General features: G+C 43.4%; 1 protein-coding gene and 1 long non-coding RNA gene across 4 annotated transcripts in view; one reads left to right on the top strand and one right to left on the bottom strand.

Moving 5' to 3' along the window:
- Window positions 1-24,021, bottom strand: part of BICRAL (BICRA like chromatin remodeling complex associated protein) — an 83,655-nt gene that overhangs the window by 17,910 nt on the left and 41,724 nt on the right. For all 3 annotated transcript variants that reach the window (XM_037052884.1, XM_037052883.1, XM_037052892.1), the window contains one exon: window positions 20,220-21,893. In XM_037052884.1, coding sequence (XP_036908779.1) covers window positions 20,220-21,893 — 1,674 coding nt within the window. The remainder of the gene's footprint in view (window positions 1-20,219; window positions 21,894-24,021) is intronic.
- On the top strand, window positions 12,223-23,404 carry LOC118991614 (uncharacterized). Its single transcript, XR_005067455.1, has 4 exons — window positions 12,223-12,233; window positions 15,971-15,983; window positions 16,586-16,588; window positions 23,290-23,404. It is a non-coding gene; the product is annotated as an uncharacterized LOC118991614 (long non-coding RNA).

Here is a 24,021-nt window from a genome sequence, read left to right as displayed (position 1 = left end):
GCTAGGCAGGTCATGGTGGATAGTCACATTTAGGCTTATAACTTTTTAGTAAGAGGTTTATCTTCAGATCTGGCCAGTGTGATTCACTTGGTTGGAACGTTGTCCTATAAACTGAAAGGTTGCAGGTTCGATTCTAGGTTAGGGCATATGCCTGGGTTGAGGGTTCATCCCTGGTCTGGGTGTGTGTGGGAGGCAACCAATCAATGCTTCTCTCTCACATGGATGTTTCTATCCCTCTCTTTCTCTCTCCCTTCCCCTCTCTCTAAAATCAGTAAGCATGACTTCAGGTCAGGATTTGAAAAAACAGCTTTAGCTTTGCCTTAAATAAGCTCTGTCCATCGTTCCTGTGCATCTAGGGTAACACACAGTTGAAATAAGAAAGACCCACCCTCAAGGAAGTACATAATCTTGTTAAGTACCCTGTAATCCAATCCCCATCTTGCTCCGCCCCCCCCNTTTCCATTTTTTTTACCCCCCCCCCCCCCCCCCGGCCTCGTCCTTGTAATCTTCCTTACATTTCTCCTTAATTTCAAATGCATGAAAGAAGCTGCAAAAACTTATTTTGGGAAGCATTTGAAATCTTGTTCCTGGCATGTCTCCTTGGTTTGACTCAAATAAATTCTTGTAAAAATTAAGCACAAATAAATCATTGACAAATTAGCAAGATGGTATTTATTCAACAATAGGCATTTACACCCCATTTGCTAGCTACCCAATCAGTCTCCTCTGAGAAATATCCCATTGACACAGGAATACGTCAGAGCCAACAAGGTTCAAGAGCACACAGAGATGTGCTACCTGCCAGAGGCTGTGAAGAGCTAAACCCGGGAAGCAGTCTGCCAGTGGGGCGGCTGATCTACCTAGAGTGTGGTCTTTCTTTTCTTACTGCCTCAGAGGGGCACTTTTTCCTACTTTGAACAGAATCCTGGTATGAAGCAGCAGAGGCCCCTCCTGGCCACTCCCTCCTGTCTGTCACAGCCCCATCCTCTGATCACAGTGTGCCAGTCAGACTCTCCTGGGAATTTGGAATGTGGGCAGTGGCAGTGGGTGGGGGGAAGAGAGGTAAATACCTAAGGGCAGTGCTTCTTCTATTTTATTTTAATTAATTTATTTTTTAAGGATTTTATTTCTTTTTAGAGAGAGGGAAAGGGAGGGAGAGAGGGAGGGAAACATCGATGTGTGAGAGAAACACAGACCGGCTGCCTCTCCAATGCCCTAACTAGAGACCTAGCCCATAATCCCGGCATGTGCCCTGATTGGGAGCAGAACTGGTGACCTGTAGGATCGCAAGCCAGAGCTCTATCTACTGAGCCAAGCAGCCAGGGTGGTGGGGGTTCATTTAATGCACTTTGATACATGTTGTATCAAGATCACCTGGGGAGTTTCTAGAAGACAAAGTTTTGGGGTTCCAATCACAAAGACTGACTCAGAAATTCAATGTGGGAGTGACAGGGGAACTCAAGAGTCTGATTTTAGCATTACTTGACAGGCTTAAGTGATTAATGCACATGGGAAGCTGTTATTCCAGGGACTGTAATGCATGATCAGTGACCCCAGGAGGTCCACAATTAATTTGACCTTTGTGCCTCAGGGGGTCAGCAAGCCTTGAGAAGGTATCTGAGCCACTGTGTTCTATGGAAGGAACACCCGTGAGGCAGATAAAGAATTGTTGATCAACAGATAAAGAAGTACTAGGAAAATCACCTCAGGACTCCAACTCTTATTCAATTGATCTTTTTTTCCCAAACCCTTACCTACCCTTCTACCCAATTAACCTTTTCCCAAACCCCTTACCCACCCTTTCTTCTCCTTATAAAAGGGTGGCTTGAAATGAGATGTTAAGATGGTTTTTGAGGGTACATAACCCACTATCTTCTCAGATCACCAGCCATCTGAGTCAAGTGCCCATAGAGATTCAATCCTTGTCTCTACTTACTGGTTCTGGTAGTGACAGCAGCAAGAACAACAACTTTTCTGATTTCAGGGCTTAGGAAATTTTAAGTTTAAAAAACCTCTCCTGGTGATTCTGACGCATAGCTAACTTTGGAAACCACTGCATTTGTAGTCTCTGTCACATGCTTGGACAGTAATGCAGTGCTGGCCTGGTGTGGACAGTCTGGCGCAGAAGAGTGAGCGAGAACAGTGAAGGACAGATGAGAGGCCATGCTATCTTGAAGAGGCTGAGAGAACAGCAGAGTCTGGTTTCTAACCCTTATAAAGAGCTGCACTGTATTTTCTGTACCTTCCCCCCTTTTTTTGTTTAAAAGTATTAGGGTGAGTTCTAAAAGTACGTAGACTGAGACACTGGGTGTCAACTGCATGTACATTCACTGTGGTAATCACGGAGAAGGCAGCTGAAGAAGACCAAACACACTATTTGCCCTATGAAAGTTTACCATCCAGGCCCACACAAACACATTTTATCAGTGTTCTGTAATTACGGTATCTAGCCTCAAATGGGCCCTCTTGCCTGTTCAGCAATCCTTTCTTTCCCCTGGACAGCTCCTTTGCTCATTTCCCACTGAATGCTATTTCATTATTTTCAAAACTGTAAGCCAGGTGAGAACTCATTTAACTTTCAAAGATACAACCTTACCTGCATCCCTCTTCACCCTTTCCCCCTTCTCTAGTAGCAATGGAAAAGGCATTCCTCCTTCTTTCGACAAAGAACCCCACCAGTGCTCTAGAACTCGTGTCCTTTTCCTTCTGTCAGCTTTGAAAAAAGCTCAAGCCTTTCCCGAACCTTAAAAAAAAAATAATGCTCTTGATCCCACACATCCTCGCAGTCACCACTGTCTCTGTTACGTTCATTTTTCTGAAAGCTGTCTGTACGCATTACTGCCCCTCTCGTTCTCTCCTTGGTCTACTGCAGTGGCCCTCCGCACCTATCATTCCATGGAAACAAGTCTTACCAAGGCCACTACTGCCTCCTTCTTGCTAAATCCGTCAGCAGTGTCCTGGTTCTCAGCTCCACTGACTTCTCAGCAACACTTAACCCTGTGCACCTCTTTCCTCCTACCTGCAACACTCTCTCTTTAGCTTCCAAAATGCTGAACCCTATTCACTTTATTCCTTTTTTCTGGAACCTTCTGAGTTTCATGTGAGGACTCCTCTTTCTGTTGAAGAGGAGTCCTCACTAATGTTGAAGTGCTTTGGGGTTCTTTTCCAGCCATTTTTTCTTCTCTACTTACAAACTCTCCTGGTCCATTTCACTCACTTCCACTGCTCTGATTACAGTGGATATGCTGGTCAGCCCCAGTTCGGCCCGTATTTCGGTTGTATGCTCCAGTACACATGGCTGTGTACCACACAGTTACCTGGGAACTGACAAACATCTTGAACTAAACTCTGAACTCCCCTTCATGTCAGAGGCTCTGTCTCACTGGACCTGGATGTCCCTGCTTATTCCTCCACTACAGCCAATCAACCGAAAGTGCCATCTAACTCAACTGTCTCCAGTCCATTCACTGCTCACCGTTTCTGTGGCCACCAGGCTAGGTCTTCACTATTTCATGCTTAGATCACAACACTGGCTCCTTTATGTGACACACAAGGCCTGGATGACTCGGTCCTTGCTCACCTTTCACACCTAAGCTTTCCGCACCTCACCTGAACATGTCTTCCTTCCCTGCCCCTCAGTACCATGGGCTCTTCTCTCTCCAGGCTGTGCACCTGCTATTGCCCCCACCTCATGGTCTTCACTCAGGCCCTCTCTTGCTGGATAACTCTTCCTCCTCCCTTAGAAGGCCTCAGTCAAAAACCACTCTCAAGGAAACCTTCCCCAATCATCTCATCTGGGTCAGAGTCCCCCCTCCAGAGCCTGGTATGCCAGACTGCTTCTACCAGAGCCCTTAAATACGGGTTGGCTGTTGGCTCATCTGTCTGCCTCCCGACCTACGACAGATCGTTGTGTGCCTGGGACTTGGCCATGGTGGGTACTGAATTAATGAAAGAAACATTTAGCACAGTCAGTGATTAGACATCTAGTGGGCAACACAAACCAGAAGTGTGGAGAAGAAATCAAGGGAGGGACTGAAAAAGCCTGTATTCTTCTAGAGACGTTGGTTGGAGCCCAAAAGGAGGGGAAGCATTTAGCCCCGACAGGAAAGGCCATTCAATACACAGGGGTGGCAGACAAAAGGCCGGCTTGATAGGGTACATGAATGTCTTACATGAGATGGAAAGCAATTTGAACATTTCCCCTAAAATGTCATACAGTGTTCTTCAGTGTGATATTGTTATGTTACAGAATTACATGCTTATGATTTTGTAATTAAAAAGGGGCGTTATTTGTGCTGGACCCTGTAAACCCATCAGCAAAGTCCAGAGGCTCACAATGAGTCTGGCCTACTCAGGGAATAATGGAGTCAGCCTGGTTAACCTGGAGGGTTCCTGACTGGAGAACCTTACCTGCCAGGTGGGCAGAGGTTTGTGCCTCCTCCTGTGGCAACAGGAAGCTCCCAGATGATTTGGTTCAGGTGAGGAAACAAACGTTTTAGGAAGATTAATGTGGTGGAAATCAGGCTTTCAGAAGAGAGGGAAGGGGGATTAATCACCCAGACAATTGTTTCAGTTGTCTAATTAGGATATGAATGAGCCTTGGAAATCACCTAGATCAGTGGTTCTCTCTCCTGTTTGCACTTTAGAATCACTCGGGGAGCTTCTGAAAAACACTGACACGTAGAGCCCTTTCCCAGAACGTTTAAATCAGCATTTATGGAGGTGAGGCCCAGGCATCCATATTTTTAAAAAGCTTCCCGAGTGACGCTATTGCATAGCTGGGGCTCCTCATTCTCAAGGAGAGAAATCTAGGGCTCGCAGAACTAAGACACAAACTTAGACCACAAAACCAGTCAGTGGCAAAGCAGGACTTACAAATGACCTCTGACTCCTAATAAAGGCCCCCCTGTCCCCTGCACACGGTGGTCCCTCTTAGAGTCTAGGTTGGGGTATGAAGGCAGAAAAGGAGAGAAACGGAGAGCAGTTTGATTTAGATCAGCAATTTACAACCAGTGGGCCATGGCACGCCAGTGCCGCAAAAATTTTCTAAACAAGCACTGGCTGGGGTAGCTCAGTGGACTGAGCACGGGCCTGAGAACCAGAGGATGGAGGTTTGATTCCCAGTCAGGGCACATGCCTGGGTTGCAGGCCACTTCCCACTTCATGGCAGGGGACACATGATACACATTGTGTGTCCTCGGCAGAGGCAACCATACATTGATATTTCTCTCCTTCTCTCTTTCCCTTCCCCTCTAAAGATAAATAAAATCTTAAAAAAATTTTCTTTCTAAACATACGCACCTGACTATTTAGTCAGGAACACTGACCTCTTTTTTCCTTAGACTGCCAAATAAAAAAATGACAACAGCCAACACAACAACAGCTGTCCAGGGAGAATGAATCAAAGTTATACCTATTTTTTTGTCAGGAAATTGGCAAAATATTTATTTTTTGGTATGCCACAGAATCTTAATAATTAGTTTATGTGTACCATAAGATGAAAAAGGTTAAAAATTGCTGTATGTGAACCAAAAAATGAGCCCTGTGCTTAACCTGCCAAGCTCGGGTGAGGCCCATGCCCTGGCCTTACTAAGTCAGAGACCTAAAGTAACCACACAGGCTGGTCTACAGTTAAAATTCTCTAACTAAAAGCAGTTCAAGGCAAGCAGTCATGTCTTAGGGCCACATTTTTCCCTAATAAAGGTCATTCTTTATTGGACTGAGCCTGTCTGTTGTCTTTTTGTATCTACCTAACAGGCCTTTGGAGTATCAGGGTCATTTCCTTTTTCCAGACCCCTCAGGGCACCAATGGCACCAAAGCAGAGATCACAAAACCCCTCATTGTTATTGTTTTCATGCTGAGTTTTTTTTTCTTGGCTTTTGCTTAACTATTATTTTTCTAGACTTTTATTTTATTTTTAAAAAAGATTTTGTTTATTTATTTTTAGGGACAGGGGAAGGGAGGGAGAAAGAGAGAGAACCATCAACGTGTAGTTGCCTTTTGCATGCCCCTCACTGGGGACCTGGCCCACAACCCAGGCATGAGCCCTGACTGGGAATTGAACAAACAACCCTTTGGTTTTCAGAGCAGCATTCAACCCATTAAGCCACATCAGCCAGGGCTCAGAATTTTATTTTATATATATATATTTTTTGGCATTACCATTTATCCCCCTTATACCCTCTTTCATGTTAACAGTCAACTATCCTATACACACCAATGTAAAAGACGTGTCTATTCCTTTTTTTAAAAAAGGATTTTATTTATTTCTTTTTAGAGAGAGGGGGAGGGAGGGAGAAAAAGAGGGAGAGAAAAATTGATGTTTGAGAGATATATCGATTAGTTGCATGTCCCCAACTCGGAACCTGGCCCACAACCCAGGTATGTGCCCTGGCTGAGAATCGAACCAGAGACCTTTCGGTTCACTGGCAGGCACTTAATCCACTGAGCCACACCAGCAGGGGCAAAGATGTGCCTATTCCTCTTGGTATTTATCCAATCCCAGAGACTTCCCCTCTTTGCTTTCTCCCACCTTCCTAATTTATCAGCAATGGATTTCGTGCAACCCCCTTACGTCTTCCCCACTGATTCTGATTATAAAATAGGCTTTAAAACTGCCATTTTTCTAGAGCATTTTCCTCAGTCCTTTGAGATTTTGCTTCCTGGCAACTGTCATCAGTTTGGCTCAAATAAACTGATAAAAATTTTTACAGGTTTGAATGTTTCTTATGTTGAGATACAGATTAGTTAGCAGATAAAGTCTGCCTTTATGAGCAATTCACCCAGCTCTGAAACTCCACCTCTTTGACCGAAATGGGAACAACGGTGCTACTCGTAGCCCCTGACTCTGCACCTGTTGTTGGTAATATGATCACGATTTTCATTATTATTGGAAAGAATGGATACATGACCTTCCAAGAACGTGTAGGACTTGGTAACTTAGGTCTGAAGACACAAGGGCTCCACAGTAAGGCCGGCAGGCTGATCTGGAGGGAGGAGGAAGGAGCTCCGGAGGGGCCAGTGGGGCTGGGGACCTCAGCTGTGATGACTCCTCTGGTAATCTGTACCCAAAGCAAGGTAGGCACTGCTCTCAAGGAGACAGGGACTTAAAATAATGTTTACTTTAGTTTGATAGGCTAAACTCTTGTAAATCTCCTCCTTTAATAACTGGCTTTCAAATATTAATCCATTTACAAGAAAGTTTAAATCCTATAAATTACTCTCTGCATTAAGAGATTTCAGTTTGCAGGGCTCCTTGGAGAAATGGCTGATTCTGGGTCTAATGTAAGGTAACCACAAAACAAGCCCACAGTATCTTGTGCCAGGAAGAGCTGAAGGGAAATGGGAACATGTCAAAAGTATAGAAGCTGCTTAAGCAGGCCTTCGCTGATCAAATTTGCAACAATTTAAACACTAAAAAGAAGAATGAAAGTAACAGACTGCAACACATTAAATACAAAAGAACACAAGATCTTTTAGAGATATACACTAAAATACTACAGATAAACTTGTATGTCTGGATTAGGTTCAAAATAATATTGGGCAGGGGAGAGTTAGTGGGATATGGATGAGACGAGAGTACCAAATATTTCGGATGGTAAGACCCATTGGACCATAAGATGCACCCAGGTTTTAGAGGACAAAAATGGTAAAAAAAAAAAAAAAAAAAAAATTCTGAAGTAAAAAATATGGTAAAAAATTAAATAACATAAATAACATAGGCTGCTGCCCTACCCCCCACCCCCCGCGAGCCAGTTAAGCTGCATTTGGACTATAAGATGCACCCCCGTTCCCCAAAATTTGCGGGGGAAAACAGTGTGTCTCACACTCCAAAAAATACGGTAGCTGGTGAGCACTGCAGCTGGCTGAGCATGGGGGCTCATCACACTACTTTGTCTACTCTTGTTCATGCTTAAAATTCCCCGTAATGAAAAGTTTTAAATGATGTAAATAGATAAATAAATAAATAAAAAGCAAGAGGGAAAGAAAAAGCTGTTTTACAGGAAAAAATCTCAGCCAGTAACTGTAGGTAGGATAACACCATTAGAAAGTCATTTTGCACCCACTGATGCACTGCTCAGGTGAGGATACCAATGCAGTCTCAAAGCCCTGGGTGAGAGCCTGGGGGAAATGAGAGTCATGTGGTCCTAAAACACCATTCTGGAAATTACTTCCTTACAAAGGGAACAAGGTACTTCTGAGTACTCTTGAGAAAAACCTGGTGGAGGCCACCTTGACCAAGTGACCACACTCAGAATCACCAGTCACAGGTCACAACAACATTGCACGTCATGCCAGAGCCACTTCGCCTGAATCTAATCACAAGGAAACATTCCGACAACTCGACACTGAGAGCCATTCTGCAAGCTAATTGACCTGGGCTGCTGTGGACTAAAGAGAGATGTGACAATAAATGAAACCAGTGCCCTGGCTGCTGTGGCTCAGTGGGTGGAGCACTGGCCTGCAAAACAAAGGGTCGCCAGTTCAATTCCCAGTTAGGGCACATGCCTTGGTTGCGGGCCAGGCCCCCAGGGGGTATGCAAGAGACAACCACACATTAATGTTTCTTTCCCTCTTTCTTCCTCCCTCCCCCTCTTTCTAAAAATAAGTAAAATCTTAAAAAACAAATAAAATAAATGAAATTAGTGCACTCCGGTTTGAAGAGTGAAGCATTATGGTAAAGGGCATTATTGAGTTACATGGAAGAAATCTGGTATAATTTTATTATAGTAATGTTAAATTTCTTCGATGTGGTGGTGATATGGTTGTATTGAAGAAAGTCCTTGTTCATAGGAGATACCTGCTGAAGTATGTAGCAATAAGGGGTCATGATCTTGGCAATTTACTTTCTTTTTTTAAAATCCTCACCTGAGGACTTCCGGCCAAGATGGAGGCATAGGTGGAAACACTGTGCCTCCTCACACAACCAAGTTTAAAAAGCAATGAAGTTTTAGTAACAAAAGCGCAGCCAAAAACACAGAAAATTGAACTGTACAGAAGTCCGACAACAATGAACCATTCAGCCAGACCAGTAAGAGGGGCGGAGTCAGGGGCGGAGTCAGCGGCGAGTCAGCAGCAGAGTGGGGTCGGGCAGGAAAGATTGTTTGTTAGGTACCGACCCAGGAGCCTAGGTGGCTGCGGCTGGCGGATCCCAGGCATGGGGTGGCAACGGGCGGACCCAGTGAGGGTGCAGGGTGGCTGACTAACCGCAGTCACACATTCCCCCACAGATAAACCAAACGAAGGAGCGAACAGTGAGACAGACCACGCAGGCTAGGGCCCCAGCAATGGGAATTAGAGCCTGAAAACACCAACTGGAGAGACTTTCAGGGTCAGGGTGCCAGGAGAGGCTCCTAGGCTCACAGAGAGTTCGTTGGAGAGACCCACAGGGTCCTGGAGGGTACACAAGCCCACACACCTGGGACCCAGCACCAGGGGAGCCCAATTTGCTTGTGGGAAGCCAGAGAAGGGAAAGAAATCTAAGAGAGAGCAGAGCAGAGTGCCATTTTTTTCCTCTCTGACCCCGCCTCCACATACAGTGTCACAACCCAGCAACTGGTGAACACCTAAGGCTCTACCCTTCATACATAACAGGTGCGAACAGACCAAAACATGGCTCAAGAACAGCTCAAAGCCCAGAGCCTATAATTCTAAGTGACCAAAAATTGCCAGCCTTTCAGATGCACAGTTCAAAACACTGGTGATCAGGATGCTCACAGAACTGGTTGATTTTAGTCACAAATTAGAGGAACAAATGAAGGCTAAACTAATTGAAATGAAGGGAGATGCACAGGAAACCAATAGTGATGGAAAGCAAACTGGGACTCAAATCAAGGGAGTGGACCAGAAGGAAGAAAACAATGACCAATCAGAAAAGAATAAAGAAACAAGAATTCAAAAAAATGAGGAGAGGCTTAGGAACCTCCAGGACATCTTTAAATGTTCCAACATCCGGATTATAGGGGTACCAGAAGGGGAAGAGGAACAGCCATGAGTGGAAAACTTATTTGAACAAATAATAAAGAAGAACGTCCCCAATCTGGCAAAGGAAATAGACTTCCAGGAAATCCAGGAAGCTCAGAGAGTCCCAAAGAAGTTGGACCCAAGAAGGAACACACCAAGGCACATCATAATTACATTAGCCAAGATTAAAATGAAGGAGAGAATTCTAGAAGCCAAGAGATAAGGGGACAGTCACCTACAAAGGAGTGCCCAGAAGACTGTCAGAGGATTTCTCCAAAGAGACCTTATAGGCAATAAGAGGCTGGAAAGAAGTATTTCAAGTCATGAAATACAAAGATCTACATCCAAGATTGCTCTATCCAGAAACTTTAATTTACAATGGAAGGACAGATAAAGTGCTCCTCAGATGAGGTCAAATTCAAGGAGTTCATCATCACCAAGCCCTTATTATATGAAATGTTAAAGGGACTTACCTAAGGAAAAGAAGATAAAAAATATGAACAGTGAAAGGACAGCAAACTGACAGTTATTAACAACTACACCTAAATCAAAAGCAAAGTAAGATGACAGCTGGATCAGGAGCAGAACCATAGAAATGGAGATCACATGGAGGGTTAGCAACAGGGGACTGGGAGGAGGAGAAGGGGAGAGATGGTACAGATAATAAGTAGAGTAAATGGTGGGTAGAAAATAGACAGGGGGGAGGGCACGAATATTATGGGAAATACAGAATCTAAAGAACTTATGACACATGGACATAAATGAAAGGGGGAAAATGGTGGGGGAGGGATGTGCAGGGTGGAGGGGAATGAAGGGGGGGAAAAGGACAACTGTAATGGCATAATCAATAAAATATATTTTAAAAAAATAAAATAAACCCTCACCTGAGGACATGATTATTGATTTTTAAAGAAGGGGGAAGAAAAGAAGAGAGAGGGGGAGGGAAACATTGATGTGAGAGAGAAACATCAATCAATCGGTTGCCTCTTGCGTGCATCCCATCAGGGAACCACACTGGCATCCCAGACATGTGACCTGACCAGGAATCAAACCGGTGACCTTTTGTTTGCAGGCTGGCACTCAATCCACTGAGTCAAACCAGCCAGGTTCCAAACTATTTTGGAATTGTTTGTAATTTTCACCAATTGCATGTATCACTTTTTTTTTTAATGCACAAAATGGTTAGATAAATGCTGTCCAGGTATCATTCTCTCTATGAAGGTTAAGTTTTTAAAACTACAAGAAAATGAGAATAATCTGTAATTCCACCATCCAGAGAATTGCTGTTAATATCATAGTGTATTTCCTTTTAATGAAGTTTCTGAATGTTTTATAAGCAAGAGGGTTTTCTATGATCTAACTTGCAATATTGTCTCTCCTCATCATTTGTCTAAAAGTGAAAACAATTTATTAAATATTTTACATTTTAACACACATTTTATTTTAAATGTGCACTTAAAATTATTTTGGCCTTGGCTGGTATGATTTAGTGGATTGAGTGCTGGCCTGTGAACCAAAGGGTCTCTGGTTTGATTTCCAGTCAGGGCACGTGCCTGGGTTGTGGGCCAGGTTCCTGGTGGAGGGCGTGAGAGAGGCAACCACACATTGATGTTTCTCTCCTTCTCTTTCTTCTTCCCCCCCCCTCTCTTCAAATAAATAAATAAAATCTTTAAAAAAATTATTTTGAAAGCTATTCCCAAAAGTCTTTATTTTTTGAAAATATTTAAAATGACTATATAGTATTCATCATACCCAATCATTCCATTATTCAAAATTGGGTCTTTAGAAAAATTTTTGCAATACTTTGGTTGCAAAAAGTATAGTGTGCTCTATTTGGAGTAAGAAAAGGAGGGAAATAAGAAAATACACATGTATCTGCTTAGTTGTACAAAAAAACATAGGTTAAGAAAATGATGAGATTGATGCATACAGGTGATGGGTGGGAATGGCAGGAAAGGACAGGTGTGGGACAGGGAGAGGGGCTGGGGGCGAGGCTGCCCCAGGTACACTCTCTGCACAGCCCTGACTTCTGGGACCATGCTAATTGTACAGATACAATCAACAAGGATAATGGTGAACTATAAACAGAACTACATTTCAAATGAATAGTATACTAAGGGAGAAAAGAAAAAGTAACTGAAGTAATTTTTTTTTTAATATTTTTTTTATTTATCTTTAGAGGGGAAGGGAAGGAGAGAGGGAGAGAAATATCAATGTATGGTTGCCTCTGCCAAGGACACACAATGTATCATGTGTCCCCTGCCGGGAAGTGGCCTGCAACCCAAGCATGTGCCCTGACTGGGAATTGAACCACAATCTTCTGGTTTGCAGGCCCGTGCTCAATCCACTGAGCCACACCAGCCAGGACTGAAGTAATTTTTAAACACAGTATTGTGACTATATACCTTTAGACTAAATGCAGGATTGTAAGTCAACACTGAAGTCTAATTAGTAGGTCTGTGTTTCACAGTGGTATAGATCAGCAATTCTGAGATGATTCTCTCTACATTCTTGTATTAAGCAAATAAGTAAACACGCTGTGGGGCTAGCTTTCTCCCTGTAAGAACAGGGGGTTACAAACACAGAAAAGGAGGAGACTTCAATAATGAGCCCTGAGGTCCTGGATTAGATGGACGTACCAACATGGACTAGATAATACAGGTTGATAGATAAATAAATAGCTACAAATATTGGGTATGTGTAATGCACATAAGTCCCAGCAGAGGCATCCTCAGTAGTATGTATACATAATGCTGAGAATTTGGTTTATAAATACTGTTCTGCACTAGAAGCAATGGGCTCCTTAAGGGAGGGGGTGATTCCAGCGCAGGGCAGGGCGGGGCAAGTAGAAGATGACATGGAACATCCTGTTCTGCCAGAAAGTGAGGAACATGCTCCAAGCATAATGGAGACACGTTGGAAAGGCCAGAGGCTAATTTACAGGGGCGCCCACTGGCCATCAAGTTAAATTGAGTATCAAAATAAATGATAGTAACAAATTATAACCCATTGAATAAAATAGAAATCTGTGAGTCCATACTGATATAAGCAAACATAAAAGGAGGAGAAGCAAAAGGTTTTCCGTAGATTACAATGCCAGCAATTAATGCAGAACAAATGACAGAACTAGAAAATCTGTATTTGGCGACCATCCTAAGAACAGCTGATTCGGTAATAACTGACTTGGTCAGGAATTATCAATGGAAGCTTAAACTGGCATATGCAAATCTGATGAGCAAAACTGTGAATATCTACACAGTTTCAAACCACTTCACAGAAGGGACATAGTAAGATACACCAGATACCACTTTAAGCAAGTGGTCAAAGTTAACATCACCAGTAATGGGACAAGTCCCCATTGTGAGGACACATCGTTTCCGTGGCAATCCTACCAAAAATGTATAACCTAAGTCTAATGAGGAAATTTCAGAGAAACTCAAATTCAGGGACATTCTATTTTTTTAAATATTTTATTTATTTTCTTTAGAGGGGAAGGGAAGGAGAGAGGAAGAGAAACATCAATGTATGGTTGCTTCTCGTGCACCCCCTGCTGGGAACTGGCCCCTGCGGGGAACTGGCCTGCAACCCAGTCATGTGCCCTGACTGGGAATCGAACCTCGATTGTTTGGTTCGCAGGCCCGTGCTCAATCCACTGAGCTACACCAGCCAGGGCTCAGGGACATTCTATTAAATAATTAGTTTGTACTCTTCAAAAATATAAAGGGCATGAAAGACCAAAGAAAGAGAAACTTCCAGACTTAACGATGTGACAAGAAAATTAGACAGTAATCCTGAATTGGGTCCTGAACCACAAAAAAACCCACAAAATAATTTTTCTTTTTTTGCTAAAAGGGATGTTACTGTGAAGACTGACTAAATTTGAATAAGTTCTGTAGATTAGATGATACTATTGTAATAAAGCTGATTTCTTGGTTTTGATAATTATACTAAGGTCATGTAGGGAATTGTCCCAGTTTTTAGAAAATAAACACTGAAGCCCAAAGTAGGGGTCAAGAGGCAACATGCCTGCAATTTACTCAAAAAATTTTTTTAATTTAATTAATTTATTTTTAGAGAAGGGGAGGGAGGAAGAGAGGGAGAGAACATCAATGTATGGTTACCTCTCACATACCCCTAACTGGGGACCTGTCCTGCAACCTAGGCCCGTGCCCTGACTGGGAATCGAACCAGCAACCCTTTGGTTTGCAGGCTGGCGCTCAATCCACTGAGCCACACCAGCCAGGGCTAAAAAAAAAATTTTGCTTGTGTGTGTGTGAGAAAGAGAGACACAAAGAGGATGAAAAAATGTGGTAGAAGTTAACACCTAGGGAATCTTGGTAAAGGGGACATAATTCTTCTTTTAAAGAGATTTTATTTACTTTTTAGAGGAGAAGGGAGGGAGAAAGAGAAAAACATCAACGTGTGAGAGAAATGCTGATCGTTGCCTCTCACACGCCCCCAACTGGGGACCTGGCCTGTACCCAGGCATGTGCCCTGACTGGGAATCAAACCAGCAACCTTTTTTCAGGCTGGCGCTCAACCCACTTGAGCCACACCAGCCAGGGTAAAAATTCTTTATAATATTCTTGCAAATTTTACTTTTCTATAAGTCTGATATTATTTCAAAACACACACACATACACACACATCTTTGATACCAAAAGCAATGGAGGACTCGGGAGGGTTGACCATGGGGTGAAAGCAGGTGGGGAATGGACCTAAGGAATGCACTCGGAATGAGTGGGGACCGGAAGCTAAGATGGGCAGATGGGGGTGAGGACCAAAGCTGATGATACCTGAGACTGTTCGGAAACATAATCCTCATGTGGTTCAGCTGACTGCCCTTAGTTAATTTACCTACACAATGGCATGGTAAGAGCAGATTCTAGTCCTTGGTCAAATAACAGTGCCCTGAATCACTCCGTGTATATGCACCTCCCTGGTGCAGACCAGTTATTCACTGATCAGTCACACCAAGTCCCTGAGACTTTCTGGTTGGCACCCAAGAACTGGTGACAACTAGTACATGGTCATGTGACCTAGTGGCTTGCTATATGATAGGTAAGTAAGTTATACATTATTATTTAAGTAAATAATAAGTGATCTATAAGTAAATATAGATTTAATCTATAATAAGTAATAATACTTATTTTGGTAATACTTATTATAATCTATAATAAGTAATAACCTATAATAAGTAACAAATATAATAAGCTTTCATTTTAAATGCCAATAATACAGTCAACCAAATATATATATAAAGTCTACACTTTAAAGTTGCCTATAGGAGGAACGCAGGCAGCCGTGAGCAGATCTCAGGTGTGGGGTAACAACGGGCAGACCCAGTGAGGGCTCAAGGCGGCAGGCTGACCAAGGTCACACATTCGTGCGCACAGATAAACCATCCAAGGAGCAAGCATTGAGACAGACCGTGCAGAACCCAGCAGTGGGAAGCAGCAGAGGGGACCGCCGTTGCCCCTCTCTGACCCCACCCCCACATACAGTATCACAACCCAGCGACTGAGTTGCCCTGCCCTGGTGAACACCTAGGGCTCTGCTCCTCATACATAACAGGTGCGAACAGACCAAAACATGGCTCAAGAACAGCTCAAAGCCCCAGAGCCAATAATTCTAAGTGACCAAGAAATAGCCAACCTATCAGATGCACAGTTCAAAACACTGGTGATCAGGATGCTCACAGAATTGGTTGATTTTAGTCACAAACTAGAGGAACAAATGAAGGCTAAACTAATTGAAATGAAGGGAGATGCACAGGAAACCAATAGTGATGGAAAGCAAACTGGGACTCAAATCAATGGAATGGACCAGAAGGAAGAACAAAACATCCAACCAGAAAGGAATGAAGAAATGAGAATTCAAAAAAATGAGGAGAGGCTTAGGAACCTCCAGGACATCTTTAAATGTTCCAACATACGGATTATAGGGGTACCAGAAGGGGGAAAGAAACAGCCACGACTGGAAAACTTATTTGAACAAATAATAAAGGAGAACTTCTCCAGTCTGGCAAAGGAAATAGACTTCCAGGGAATCCAGGAAGCTCAGAGAGTCCCAAAGAAGTTGGACCCAAGAAGGAACACACCAAGGCACATCATAATTACATTAGCCAAGATTAAAATGAAGGAGAGAATCCTGGAAGCAACAAGAGATAAGGGGACAGTCACCTACAAAGGAGTGCCCAGAAGACTGTCAGCGGATTTCTCCAAAGAGACCTTACAGGCAAGAAGGGGCTGGAAAGAAGTATTTCAAGTCATGAAACCCAAAGACCTCCATCCAAGACTGCTCTATCCAGCAAAGCTTTCATTTAGAATGGAAGGACAGATAAAGTGCTCCTCAGATAAGGTCAAGTTCAAGGAGTTCATCATCACCAAGCCCTTATTATATGAAATGCTAAAGGGACTTATATAAGAAAAAGAAGATGAAAAATATGAACAGTGAAAGGACAGCAAACTCACAGTTATTAACAACCACACCTAAAACAAAAGCAAACCAAGAGGACAGCTAGATCAGGAGTGGAACCATAGAAATGAAGAACACATGGAGGGTTAGCAACAGGGGAGTGGGAGGAGGAGAAGGGGGGAGAAGGTACAGAAAATAGCATAGACAGTAGGTAGAAAATAGATAGGGGGGAGGGCAAGAATAGTGGGGGAAATATAGAATCTAAAGAACTTGAGACACGTGGTTATAAACTAAGGGGGGGAGAATGGTGGGGGAGGGAGTGTGTGGGTGGAGGGGAATGAAGGGGGGGGAATAGAACAACTGTAATGGTATAATCAATAAAATATATTTTAAAAAAAGAAAATGAAAGAAAAACAGATCACATGGAGGGTTAGCAACAGGGGAGAGGGAGGAGGAGAAGGGGAGAGAAGGTACAGAAAATAGCATAGACAGTAGGTAGAAAATAGGGGGAGGGCAAGAATAGTATGGGAAATGTAGAATCTAAAGAACTTGAGACACATGGACATAAACTAAAGGGGGGAATGGTGGAGGAGGGGTATGCAGGGTGGCGGAGAATGAAGGGGGGAATAGGACAACTGTAATGGCATAATCAATAAAATATATTAAAAAACAAAAAGAAACAAAAAAAAAGTTGTTGATAGGTTCTGCAAGTTTAAGTGACATGCCGTATAATGAAATGAGGTTCACCACACGTTAATTGATATAAACAAGAGTTAAACCCTGGCTGGTGTGGCTCAGTGAATTGAGTGCTGGTTAGTAAGCCAAAGGATCCCTGGTTTGAAATCCAGTCAGGGCACATACCTTGGTTGTGGGCCAGGTCCCTAGGTGGGGGAATGTGAGAGGAAACCACACACTGATATTTCTCTCCTTCTCTCTCCTTTCCCCTCTCTCTAAAAATAAAAAAAAAAACTTCCAGCCACGATGGAGGCCAGATAGGTAGACACTTTGCCTCCTCACACAACCGAAGAAGAACAACAATTTTAAAAGCAACAAACAACCAGAACTTCCGGAAAATCGAAATGTATGGAAGTCCAACAAACAAGAAGTTGAAACATTCACCTAGACTGGGAGGAGGGACAGAGATAGATAATGGGGGCAAAGAGGATGCATGGCAAGGTGGCAGCTGGAGGTTCAGATGGGCGAGGCGGCAGCTGGTGGACCCACATTTGCACAGGCGGATAAGCCAGGAGGAACACCTGGGGAGCGAGACAGACTACGCAACCCAGGTGTCAAGCAGGGAAAAAGAAAGCCTCAAAATATGTGGCTGTAGAGGACTTCCAGCCAAGACGGAGGCGTAGGTAGACACACTATGCCTCCTCGCACAACCAAAATAAGGACAACAACAATTTAGAAACAAAAAACAACCAATACCGACAGAAAATTGAACTGTATGGCAGTCCGACAACCAAGGAGTTAAAGAAGAAACATTTTCCCTGGCTGGTGTAGCTCAGCAGATTGAGTGCAAGCTGTGAACCAAAGGGTTGCTGGTTCAATTCCCAGTTGTGGCGCATGCCTGCCAGGTCCCCAGTGGGGGCCACATCAACCACACATTGATGTTTCTCTCTCTCTCTTTCTCCCTCCCTTCCTCCTTTTCTAAAAAGAAATAAACAAAAATTTAAAAAGGAAAATAAAAGAAGAAACACTTATCCAGACCTGTAGAAGGGGCGGAGTTGGGCAGCTAGGAGGAGAGGGCTTGCAGCGATGCGGTGGATTGTGGAGGGGAGCCAGCGCACAAGGTGGCTGGTTGACAGGGTGGCCCCACATTCGCATGCGGATAAACCAGGCGAAACTGGGGAGCAAGACAGACCGCACAACCCAGGGTCTCAGCACCAGGAAATAAGGCCTTAAAACACTGATTGAAAACACCTGTGGGGGTTGAGGTGCAGGGAGAGACTCCCAGCCCCACAGGAGAGTTTGTTGGAGAGACCCGTAGGGTCCTAGAACGTACACAAACCTACTCACACGGGAATCAGCACCAGAAGGGCCCAATTTGCTTGGGGGAAGCGGTGGAAGGGACTGAAATCCGGCAGAGAGCTGAGCAAGTGCCACTGTTCCCTCTTGGATCCTGACCCCACATATAGCATCACAACCCAGAGACTGGGTTGCCCCGCCCTGGTGAACACCTAAGGCTCCGTCCCTCACTATATAACAGGTGCGACCAGAACTGCTCCCCGCAAAATGGTTGAAGAACATATCAAAGCCCCAGAGCCAACACATCTAAGTGACCAAGAAACAGCCAACCTATCAGATGCACAGTTCAAAGCACTGGTGATCAGGATGCTCACAGAAATGGTTGAATTTGGTCACAAATTAGATGAAAAAAAATGAAGGCTACGCTAAGTGAAATAAAGGAAAATTTACAGAGAACCAATAGTGATGGGAAGGAAACTGGGACTCAAATCAAGGGAGTGGACGAGAAGGAAGAAACAAACAACTAAACAGAAAAGAATGAAGAAACAAGAATTCAAAAAAATTAGGAGAGGCTCAGGAACCTCCAGGACATGTTTAAATGTTCCAGTATTTGAATCATAGGGGTGCCAGAAGGAAAAAAGAAAGAGCAAGAAATTGAAAACTTATTTGAAAAAATAATGAAGGAGAACTTCCTGAATCTGGCAAAGGAAATAGACTTCCAGGAAGTCCAGGAAGCTTAGAGAGTCCCAAAGTTGGACCCAAGGAAGCACACACCAAGGCACATCCTAATTATATTACCCAAGATTAAAAATAGGAGAGAACTTAAAAGCAGTAAGAGAAAAGGAGACAGTCACCTACAAAGGAGTGCCCACAAAACTATCAGCTGATTTCTCAAAAGAAACCTTGCAGGCAAGAAGGGGCTGGAAAGAAGTATTCCAAGTCATGAAAGGCAAAGGACCTACATCCAAGATTGCTCTATCCAGCAAAGCTTTCATTTAGAATGGAAGGGCAGATAAAGTGCTCCCTACATAAAGTCAAGTTAAAGGAGTTCATCATCACCAAATCCCTATTACATGAAATGTTAAAGGGACTTATTTAAGAAAAAGAAGTAGAGAAAACTATGAACAGTAAAATGACAACAAACTCACAACTATCAATAACTGAATCTAAAGCAAAAACAAAAATCAAGTAAGCAAACAACTAGAACAGTAACAGAATGACAGAAATGGAGATTACATGGAGGGTTATCAATGGGGAGGGGGAGAATGGGGGAAAATGTACAGGGAATAAGAAGCATAACTGGCAGGTACAAAATAGACAGGGGGAGGTTAAGAATAGTATGGGAAATGGAGAAGCCAGCAACTTTACATGTACAACCAATGGACATGAACTAAAGGGGGGGAATGCTGGTGGGAGGGGTGGTGCAGGGTGGAGGGGAATAAAGGAGAAAATAAAATGGGACAACTATAATAGAATAATGAATAAAACAACTTAAGAAAACAAAACAAGAAAAGGGTTAAGTTCCTATGCAAGTTGATCATTGTAAAAAAAACAACGTGGAATGAAACGGTGTTACTCGAGGACCTGTCCTATGTTAAATTTCGGCGCTTATCAAAAGCTGGCTATTTGCCAGGGACTATGCTGAACGCTTCCTGCGGATTATCTCATTTAATCCTTCAAATAACTCTGTGGGTGGCAGTATTATTATGTCCATTTCACTGATGAGGAAACTTAAGTCTACAGAAGTAAGGTAAAACTTAACTATTAAACACAAACAGAATTTATACACACAGAATTTATATTACATACAATTTCTACCTTTCCACTTTGTAATTATCCAGGCATTTGTTTGATAAAGGGAACATACCTGACAGAAGAACTGTTGCTGGGTTCCCGTTCCAGGTGTGTTACTGAAGGTGCTGGTACATTTGGAAGAAGAAACTGGAAGACGATGAGACACACTGACCGGTACCGAAGTCCTGTTTGGCTGGGCCAGCTGATCTGTGAAGTTCGATCCTGATGCACCCGACTGAACCGCAGAACCAAGACTAGGATGGGCAGTGCTGGCTGAGCTGACTGGGAACCGACTGGGTCCTGACATGCTTGTCACTGAGGGCATGGTGGTGAAGCCCGGTCTTCCTTGGGAGACACTGCTCTGCCCAGGTGACAGGTGTAATACTGTTGGTGATGCCTGCTGCAAGGGCATCTGTCCACCAACAATCTGAGGAGAGGCATGATTGACTATCACTGGACTTCCAGATGCAGCAAACGTCTGCCCAGACACTAACTGGACAGCGGTGTTCTGGTTGTTAAGCATCTGTCCGGAATATGGTTGGTTGGTCCTGAGCATGTTGGATGAGTTTCTGTTCAACATGACATGTTCTGAGGCCACTTGGCCAGAAATGAGCTGAGAAGGTTGAGTCTGAAGAATTTGCCCATTTATGGTCTGGACATGGTGTACCGAGTTGGAACTGACAGAGAGGCTTGTAGGTACGAGGAACTGACTTTGGGGTGTGTGAGGTTGGCCCATGGGAGAATGAATGACGATACTGCCTGCAGCACTGCTCACTGCCTGTGAGGTGACTGGTTTTCTTGTGTTCTGTTGGTTGACGATGTTCACAGACATGTGTGGACCGACCACTGAGCCCTGGGGTGAACTTGCAGAGGCAAAAGAGAGGCCTTGTTGCACGTGATGCTGCTGCATTCCCAGATTGTTTACATTGTATGTACTTTGCTGACCCATCTGGATAGGCTTTGGCTGGATATTAATTGGAACTTTATTTGAATTTGGTGCAAGACCCCTTTGTATGATGATATTATGCACAGGTAAAGATGTTTGAAAATTTGTGCTATTAAATGGAACGGTAACAGGCTGTGCTACAGGACTGGAACTTGAGTTCCCAAACAAAGAGTTGCCATTAGGAGTCTGTCTATGAACCAGAAGCCCTCCACTCACATTTGATGGGGCTTGCTGCCCGCTGCCCTTCAATATGATTTGAGATCCATCTAGGTTATTAATAGTCATCATGGAAGGCTGATTGCCAAATGACCCAATTAACTGTATTTGACCGGAACTGCTAAGCTGACTGCTATTGGATAAGTGCTGGCTGGGAACACTGATCCCCACGTGTTGCATAAAGCCATGTTGCACACCCACTGTATTGCTTGCAAACGATGCTCCAACAGGCACGTGAGTCACCCCTATAGGCTGCAGCGTCTGACCTGAGTAATTAGAAACATTAGAAGCCTGAGTAAAGGATGCTGATGAAGAAGGATGAAGCTGAGCTTGTGCAAACTGTTGGCTTGAACCTATATTGGCATCCAAATATGCCTCTTCTGCCAACGTCTGTTCAGTGATATTGGCCTCCTGCAAGGATTTCTGAAGAATGTCGAAAGGTTGGTCCTCACTAAGATCAGGAAGAGGAGAAGACTCAAGTTCATCTTCAAGAAACTGAAGGCTACTTGAAAGTGGCAGTCCATCACTGGGCCCTTCTCCAAGCTGGTTGCTCACAGCTTTGAGAGATGACTTAGGATCAGCATTCTAAAAATAAAAATAAAAAGCAATGTGTTACATGTCATATCCAACCTTTGAAAGAGATTCTTATAAAAAAAAACTAATCTCACTTTTGAGTAGGAATAAAGTATACAGTCTGCTTTTCAAGCACAGCTCTCCAAACTGCTCATCTTATTCTGGTAGTGTATTGCTTTTTAAAAAAAAAAAGATTTTATTTATTTATTTGTGGAGAGAGGGGAAGGGAAGGATAAAGAGAGGGAGAGAAACATCAATGTTTGGTTGCCTCTCATGTGCCCCCTACTAGGGACCTGGCCCATAACCCAGGCATGTACCCTGACTGGGAAACGAACTGGTGACCCTTTGGTTCACAGGCCCACACTCAATCCACTGAGCCACACCAGCTAGGGCTGACAGGGAATTTTTTAAGTAATGAGGTTGAATGTTATTTTTGTAATTGTGTACATTCACTGCCCTGATAAACTATTTTGTAGAAAATAAATAAGTAACAGTAACTTAGTGATAACTACCTAGAGTTTAGCTTCCTTTTTTGAGATACTGGCATAGAATTTAATTTTCAGGATTGCTTCTAGTCCAAGGGGGACTCAGACCAGTGTGAGTGTGTGTGTGTGTGTGTGTGTGTGTGTGTGTGTGTGTGTCGAGGAGATAGCCATATCTAGCCCTTTTTACTACAGGAGTCTAGGTGAGTTTTGGGAGTTCAGGGTATTGTTCTGTTAGAGGTTCAAAAGGTATCCCAGAGTCAGCCCTGTCTTTCAAGATTTCTTGGAACTTCCCCAGTTCTAACTCCTACCACACCAGGCAAGACCAGGCCAGGAAAAACAAGCTTCTCACATAAAATGAGTAAATGGTCATCTGATTTCTTCGAAGTAATTAGTTTATTATAATGCTTTAAAAACTACTTTAGCCCTGACTGGTGTAGCTCAGTGGTTTGGGCATTGTCCCACAAACCAAAAGGTCACCAGTTTGATTCCCAGTCAGGGCACATGCCTGGGTTGTGGGCCAAGTTAGGGGCATGAGAGAGGCAACTAATTGATGATTCTCCCACACAATGATGTTTCTCTCTCTGTTTCTCCCTTTCCCCACTCTCTAACACTAAATAAATAAAATCTTAAAAAAACCCCACCTACTTCAGTGTCCTATTCAAAAATGTCTATCAACATTTACTTATCCAGCACCCAGTTACGTGTTAGCCTCTGTCCTTAAGGTATCCTTAAGGAACAAGCATTCCAACTTGAGTCGACAACATGGGCATATACAGAGAACTGCATATGGTCACTGATAAATAAGGTGTACTCCATCGGCCAGCAGTTTTTCCTGGGGTGTGTCGACATTACAAGAGAAAAGATATGGACTCTATCCATCATCCTGGAGCCTCTAAAGCCTGCTGGAAGCAGGACTCTATAAGACAAACATGTCTGGAAGGCTGTGGTCCGAGGCCATTTTTGCTGGCTATAAGCAGGGTCTCTGGAACCAGAGGGAGCACACAGCTCTTCTGCAAACGAAGGTGACTGTGCTCCAGATGAAACTGAATTCCATCTAGGCAAGAAATATGGTTATGTGTAAAAATCAAAGGACAACGTAGTGACTCCTTGTGGCAAATCAAACAAAACCAGGGCATTCTGGGGAAAGGGAACTTGTGCTCATGGAAACAGTGAGATGGTTCTTGCCAAATTCCCAAGCCACCTTCCTGCTAAGGCCATTGGACACAGAATCTGTGCAATGCTGTACTCCTCGTGGATTTAAACTTATGAAAAGTAAATGAATAAAGGTGGATTTTTTTCCCTTATTAAAAAAGAAGATACAGAATCAACGGCTATTTAAAATAAGGTGAAGATAGGCCCCAGCTGGGTAGCTCAGTTGGTTAGAGCATCATCCTGACATGCCAAGGTTGTAGGTTCAATCCCCAATCAAGACACACATAAGAATCAACTAATGAATGCATAAAGAAGTGGAATGACAAATTGATGTCTCTCTCACTCTCTTTGTCTGTCTCTGTCTCTCAAATCAGTTAATACATTTTTAAAAGGCTACCTTGTCTCTAATTTTAAATAAATAAATAAGTAAATAAATAAATAGCCGTGGCTACTGTGGCTCAGTGGATTGAGCACCAGCCTGTGAATCAAAGGGTTACAGCTTC

The sequence above is a fragment of the Sturnira hondurensis genome, unplaced genomic scaffold (assembly GCF_014824575.4).
Source record: "Sturnira hondurensis isolate 20B ecotype Veracruz unplaced genomic scaffold, ASM1482457v3 Scaffold0000880, whole genome shotgun sequence".
Classification (NCBI taxonomy): Eukaryota; Metazoa; Chordata; class Mammalia; order Chiroptera; family Phyllostomidae; genus Sturnira; species Sturnira hondurensis.
This window is presented reverse-complemented; position numbering and strand designations above follow the sequence as displayed.